The following is a 7146-nucleotide window of genomic DNA, read 5'->3' on the forward strand; positions in this document are numbered from 1 at the left end:
TCGCAGCGCCGATTTCCCCCAGGCATCTTAGTTTTGATGTCTCTGTTAGGGACCCGCCGCATGTATCGTCAATTTCGACCAATCAGAAGTGGGTATTTCTGTTAGGATAGGGGCTGAGATTGTTCAATTGTTCGATAGTTAGTTTCATGACATATATTATTTTTTTTAATATAAAAAATTGTTATGAAGTGCCGAAATCGATTGATGCAAAAATTTCAACAATCCATCGTGAAATGACTGAGCAATAGACGTTTGAAATTGGACAATTTTCACGATGTGCTCGATTTTCGATTTTAAATTTGTACCCCAATATGTTCCCGAAAGACGTAATCCTACGTCAAAATTGCTGCTTGTCTGCACCCTGGCGCTTAGTAGCTTCATCCAAAGGATTCCATTTTACCAGTTCCAACGTTAAATCAGCTTCAGCTCGACTCTCGAGAGTAGTCGTCAAGGCGTCGAAGGATTTTGGACGATTTCGCAAAATCATTGCGACCGCGAGGTTTTCTGCAAACTCCTGGCCGGCGTTGACAAGTCTTGAAAATAATTCGTCCATGGCAAACAAATGTTCTTCCATGCTTTCCCTCTCCGAAAAGCGTTTATTACAAATGCGCTTCAGAAACGAAACTTTGGAGGTTTGCTGGTTTCTTCATGATGATTTTTCAAAGCGAGTATTCCAAACAGCATCATTCTCGCCTTCGGGCTTGACTCCTGGTTCAACATAGCGTCAGAGCTCCTCGCGGATAAGCAACAGCTCGACCTTGAAACGTCGACTGGGGTATTTACTATTATTGAATTTCTGGATACTGAAGCGGGATCTATTCGTTTCAACACACTACTGCGACGACGATTATCGCGACGAAACATCGAATTTCAATGGAAAAACACGCGTCCTGAACAAAATGGCGTCACTTTCTTTTCTCTACATGCAGACCCATAACCTCTTGTGATATGCATAGTACGGGAAAGAAAGAAAGGACGTGTTACTCGTTCAACTAACTAACTTATAATAAGTTTTATTTCTCATCTGTATGGATACATGTATCTGTGTTTATGTGTGCGTATAACTGAAAGTGTAAAATATATTGAACACTGATACAAATGTGATACTATCTTTGTTGTCATAGTGATGAGATGAATCTAACACAGAGAGCCTTTTGTGAAGATAATATCGTATGTGGGTGGTGTTAGTGTGATTCCGCAGATACCGGTCAAATCAATACTGTCTCGATTGCATACATCCAGCTCGAAATGCCAGAATAATCGAGCCGTGTAGAGATAAAGAATCATACGAGCCAATTCATCTCCCAAACACATTCGTTTGCCGGTTTGGAATGGCATGAAATAGCTCGGCGCTGCATATTGTCCCAAATCGTCTAGAAAACGCGACGGATTGAAAGTCCCCGGGTCAGACCAAAGTTTCGGGTTCATGTGGACCGCCCACAGCAGTGGTAATATCATGGTATTTTTCGGAATTTTGTAACCAGCTATTGTAGTCTCCTACCAAACGGGAAACTTGTTATCAACCTGAAGCACACACAAAGTTCTGTTGAGGAACTCACCGAAACTGCCCCATGTGGAATTCCGACAGGCACTACAGTCCTCAATCTTTGTGCTTCAGCGACGCAAGCCTTCAAGTATGGCAACTGGTTCACATCGTCGAGTGTTGGCGCTCTCTCAAGCTGACTGGAAAGTTCCTCTCTTAGTTTTTTCTGTACATTTTTGTTCAGAGCCACGAGTAGAATTATCCAGCGAAGAGTGCTAAACGTTGTGTCAACACCTGCTCCGAAGAGATCGGCCAAAACGTGCCTCAGCTGGGTATCGCTGCAGAAGGCTTGCTCTGGGCGATTGGCAGCTTCCCGTCGGCGAGCTTCTTGCACAAAATTTGACAGAATGCAATCATTTTCCGGAGTATTGGCCTCGCTGTCCGAATTCTCCGGCAGTTCTTTCCGCCGTTGCTCGATAATCGAGTCGTAAATTTTATGCGTTTTTGCTTTACCATTTAATAAAAATTCAATTACGTTTTTGCTTGAAGGCAGATGTCTGCATATTTTAACCAACCGACCCGAGAAAAAAGAATAGAAAAGTAAAGATTAATCATCTCACGCTATACACGCGTTACACATCGGTGTATACCTTAAAAATGGCAAAAAGTTTACCGCCATCGACACGCCAATGTGCTTAACGCCTTCCTCCTGAAGATGTTGAAGATATCGCCAGGTTTCATCATCCCGCTCGTACTTTATTCCAAAAACGAGGTCATTCATCAGATTTCCTAGAATATGGTGCAAAAAAGGCGCGGGATCGAAGGCTAATACTTTTGTCGATTCTTTTTCCAAATCCTGCAACCGCATGATGACACACAAACGAAGCACAAAAAGGGATTATTATTCACCAAACGGAAACACATTCCCCTCGAACATCAGGTGAAACCGAAACACAAAATTCCATACCTGAACGAGTTCCTCGATACTGGCCAAGATACGCTTCTCGAGCGTCGTGCGCGCCAGACCGAACTTAGTCATGCCCATTTTACGCAGCCACTCGATCGACAGACGCCGCTGATCGCGCCACAGATTGCCCTCCGCACAGATGATTCCTGGAAAAGCGCAGGAGAATTACTCTCACTTTTTTTTTTGCAAAAATCACAACCGATTCTTGGTCTTTTCCATTCCTGGAATGCGGCATTCGAAACATACAGGAAATACCACACATAGTTGGCAACCTTTCGGATCATTCTTTCGCGGGATAGCCTTGCTCCGAAATTTGAGTAATTCCAATTGAAATCGTCCTAAACATGTAGATTTTTAAAACATGTATTTTCGATTCGAATGAAAGTTTGTATTCCGTTCGGGGTGGAGGAAATATGAGTTTTCCACAGCAATTGGAATTTTTTTGACCCAAGTGTACCTTTTGAAAAAGGCGTATCGATTTTAGTAAGGGAAATTTTTGATAATTTATATCTCAAAAACTATGATTAAATAGTGTCTTAGGAATTATAGAGTATTGGTGTCCAAACGTGGAAAAAATATACACTGAGACAAAAAATTAGTACATTTTTTTATTTACAAAAAAAAACTTTAATTTGTAATATCAGAAATATGTATGTTTTAATTTTTTCATCGGAAATAGAAGTTATGTAGAAAATTTTAAAAAATCAGTCCAAAATCGTAAAACTATGTATGTTGTATTGTTGGACATCCAATTTTTATGAATTTTCGAAACTTCGAATTTTTGTATTTTAACACATTAAGGACCGGAAAGAAATCTGTAAGGCATACGCCTGGGATCCCACGTGTTGACTTGTGTAAAGTTAGTGGATGAAAGTTCAGCGGATAGAAGTTTTTGTTGCGTGCAAGTTACTGTTCAACCTCTTGCTGGTTTTAATGAATAATGAATTATTCCAATTGGAATAAATTGATAGTTTATCAAGTAACAACCTTCAACATCATACTCATTAGATAGAGAATCGAATCATTCATTTTTCCACATAATTCATTTTTTTCTTGATCGTGACAGAGAAAGGTTATAGACTGAAACGTGAGCATGGGTCAATATAGGAAAATATACAGAATTATGAAAATCAAAAAAAGTTGTTCGAATGGAGTTATCGAAGTTATTCGATAGAGAAATATTTTACCTATCTTCCAGCCACAATTTTATGAATCGGAAAAGGGTCTAAAAAAAGTTACGGGCCAAAAAGTATATGAATGGTTGGGAGGAAAGGGTCTGGCTAGGTAAGGAAGTAAAAAGTGCCTTCAAACCAAATCACCAGCTCTGTGGAAAATAGTGTATAGTGTATGAATTTGAAAAAAAAAATGAGTGGGTTATATCTATGATATAACCGCAAGGTTGACGTGGAACTACCTTAGCTTAGCAATCATTCGTTTGTATTGATTAAATTCTTGATTGAATGAAACAGTTTCCAAATTCAACTCGGCAAACTTCGTCCCGCCCGCGAATGGATTTTTTCTTATGAATACTTTCAAACATTTACGTTTTCTTAATAAATGAACGTTCAACGTTCTAATTGACCCTTTCAATTTTCTTTTACTGTAAGTTTCCTAGTACTTCTACCAAAACTCGTCATTATAATATTCTCGTATAATATTCACAATTCTCGTTCAAGATTCTTCAATCACTTGCAAATACAGGTCGGACTCGATAATATAGAATCGCAATTTCACTTTCAACGTTTATTTTCGAATCACAAAAAAGCTATTTTTCTATTAATGTTTGACATTCATACATGAATGAAAAAAATGTTTTCTTTAGATTCAATTATGTATAGGATTTGAAAATAATTGTTGAAGAAAAATGGTCGACTATATATAATCGAGTCCGACCTGTAACATGATTCTCCGTTTCATGAAATACATGTTTGATATTAAAATATAATAAAATAAAGACAGCTTAAATCGGACGATTCCTTTCCTGAGTTTTGCACTCATCAACACATTTGGCGATCCATTTTTATTTATATAGAAAACAAACATCAAATGGACTAACAACGCATATCACGATGTAATTGTAGATTATATGGGAATTCAATTTAACGCATTTTCCTCTTTTACTTGAGGGTTTTCCAAAAATTTTCATTTGTCATGTTTGGTTCGAATATTTTTATATATATTTTTATGGGACCCCCATTCCCTTCCAGAGAAGGGAGGAGTTTCGACCTGCATATGCCAAATTTGATTCTATTTGCTTGATTAGTTTTCAAGTTATGCAGAAATGTGTGTTTCATTTGTGTGACGATGTGTAATGTTTTTATGGTGATTCAACACTCCTCCCCACTCATTAAGGGGGGCTGCCATACAAATGAAAAACAAATTTCTGCACAACTCGAGAACTAAGCAAGCAAACGGAACCAAATTTGTTATGTGGATGTTTTAGAGTGTACGATACATTGAGAAGGAGATTTGTAAAAAGTGTTTTGTTTTAAATCACATCAGGATTCATAATTTGTGGCTAAAAATTATTTTTAACATACTAAAATTCGAAGTGTCGAAAATTCATAAAAATTTGATATTCCACAGAGTTCGTCAAAAATAGTTTTACCATCTTGGACTTTTTTTTTAAATTGTCTACATGACTACTTTTTATATGAAAAAAAATTGAAAAATACATATTATAGATATTGCAAATTCAAGTTTTTTTGTACATAAAAAAGAGTACTAATTGTTTTCTCAGTGTATATTTTTCACGTTTTAACATCAACACTCTATAACTCTTACATACACTATTTCAGTAGGGCTCATACTTTTTGAGATATAAAATATCAACGATTTCTATGATACGCTCTTTTCAAAAGTTAGACTTGAGTCAAAAAATTCCCAATTACTGTGGAAAACTCATATTTCCTCCAACCCAAACGGAATACAAACTTTCATTCGAATCAAAAATACTCATGTTTTGTCATTTGTCGATTTCATTTGGAATTTCTCATTTCTGAGTCATCGGCGTTGAATGAGAATGAACATTATTCTGGATTGAGATTTCGTCAGATGTTTTTTTCAACCGATCAAACCATGGCACGGTTGGCTAGAGATCGATAAGTTTTACCAAGAACGATTCGAAACTGCACCCTGGTCGGCAGAAATGGCAGATGCGAAGCGCTTGGAAACAAAAGAGCCATAAAAATCCCACCACCGAAGCAAAAGGTGTCATAAATCAAAATTCCTCGCGTCAACCATCCGTCCATCCTTCCTAGTTCCCGCAGCCATACAGTTGTCTAAGCGCTAAGAACTTAAAACCGAGAGCGGACTTTTCTTTTCGTTCTTCTTCTGAGCGTATCGCGGTTTCCATTTCATTCGGCACCGTTTTCACTTTTCGTGCGCTAAAGACGAAAAAAAAACATTCTCGAGTGGCTTTCAACGATGTTCGCGCATCACTTGATATTTGAGAACAAAACCAGTGCGCTGCGGGCAGAGAGCAGCATCATTCACTTTCATCATCAGAAGAAACGAAAACGAGAACGCGGAACAGTGAGAAAACGAGATGCTGAAATTCTTGCCAGTGATGACTAACATGTTTTTTTCCCCCCTGAGAGTGAAACTTACCGTGTCCTCCCATTATTCCATGGGTGACGAAGAGTGGGGCACGTCCTGTTAGCTCCTCTCGTTTGAGTGCGTCCCGAAGCAATGTCTGGTCGGTCAGGACAACTGTGTATACCTGGCCCATCTGAAGACTGAAAATAGGTCCATACTTCTCTGCGAGCTTCAACAGTGTTTCGTAAGGCTTTTCTGGGTCGATGAAGGGAAGATAGCCGATCAAAGGGAGACCCAGTGGACCGGGTGGCTTGCCGCGGCGATTCAGGAATAACCAGGCGATATAAGTGCAAATGGTTATAGCGATTAGTATAAGATACATCTGAAACAAGACAACATTTTAACGGTCAATAATTTTATAAGTAGCTTACAATATTTCAATGAGTTGCAGTTCACTGCATAACTAAGATGTATTACAAACAATTTCAATAAACATAAACGATGGCGTTCGGATTTACCGGGATAAAAATGATCAAACTAAAATACTCACCTTAATGTACACTGAAACACATCTGAAGCTAGACTGATCCTTACGCCTCTTTGTTCACATAAATATGCTCGGATTCGAAACCAGCATCCGTTAAATATTGATCAGTAAATCAATTATACTTTACAATTTACGACTGATTCGCTGCTCGATTCAAATCCGTTCACAAACATTCCCATGTGCGCGGCAACCAAAAGATAAAAGCTCAGAGTTTGACAGTTCCTCTGATCCTCTCGCCGTTTTCGAAATTCGAATTTCGCGCGTTCTCTTCTCTCTCTCTCATGCCTGTTGTGTTTTGGCGAAGCAGTCGTTAGAACGATATTTGAGAGCCCAAATTCCTGAGTACACACATATGTTGCGGTAACTCAGCTGCGATATGGATGGCACAACATTACACTAACGAGGGGTCGCTCCTGTGAGGCTGCAGAAATTAGGGCCGTCGTCAGAAAAGGCGGAAACATTTGCCAGACATAATATATGCGCATGCGGAGATCCTTCGACCAGATTGCAACCGAGCAGAGCGTGGTGGCTTGAGTGTTGCACTATGCAGTTTAAAGCTACAAGGGTCAACGAACTGCACCGGACGGTGTTAAACGTAATGCAGTTGTGTGT

General features: G+C 38.9%; 1 protein-coding gene across 1 annotated transcript; it reads right to left on the reverse strand.

The window, feature by feature from the left end:
• Nucleotides 1-989: 989 nt before the first annotated feature.
• On the reverse strand, nt 990-6713 carry LOC129778427 (cytochrome P450 306a1). Its single transcript, XM_055785318.1, has 6 exons — nt 6538-6713; nt 6060-6369; nt 2451-2596; nt 2134-2339; nt 1560-2040; nt 990-1497 (listed from the first exon to the last, which is right to left on the reverse strand). The coding sequence occupies exons 2-6, from the start codon at nt 6367-6369 to the stop codon at nt 1138-1140; spliced, it is 1503 nt and encodes a 500-aa protein (XP_055641293.1). The 5' UTR covers nt 6538-6713; the 3' UTR covers nt 990-1137.
• Between the last annotated feature and the right edge of the window lie 433 nt (nt 6714-7146).

This window comes from Toxorhynchites rutilus, chromosome 1 (genome assembly GCF_029784135.1).
Source record: "Toxorhynchites rutilus septentrionalis strain SRP chromosome 1, ASM2978413v1, whole genome shotgun sequence".
NCBI classification, from domain to species: Eukaryota; Metazoa; Arthropoda; class Insecta; order Diptera; family Culicidae; genus Toxorhynchites; species Toxorhynchites rutilus.

Excerpts from the sequence above, each read along its gene's own strand:
- LOC129778427 (XM_055785318.1), bottom strand. The coding sequence starts at position 6,369 with ATGTATCTTATACTAATCGCTATAACCATTTGCACTTATATCGCCTGG. Across the intron at positions 2,340-2,450 it reads GTATCGAGGAACTCGTTCAG|GATTTGGAAAAAGAATCGAC; the intron begins GTATGGAATTTT and ends ATGCGGTTGCAG. Across the intron at positions 1,498-1,559 it reads TTCCACATGGGGCAGTTTCG|GAGACTACAATAGCTGGTTA; the intron begins GTGAGTTCCTCA and ends CCCGTTTGGTAG.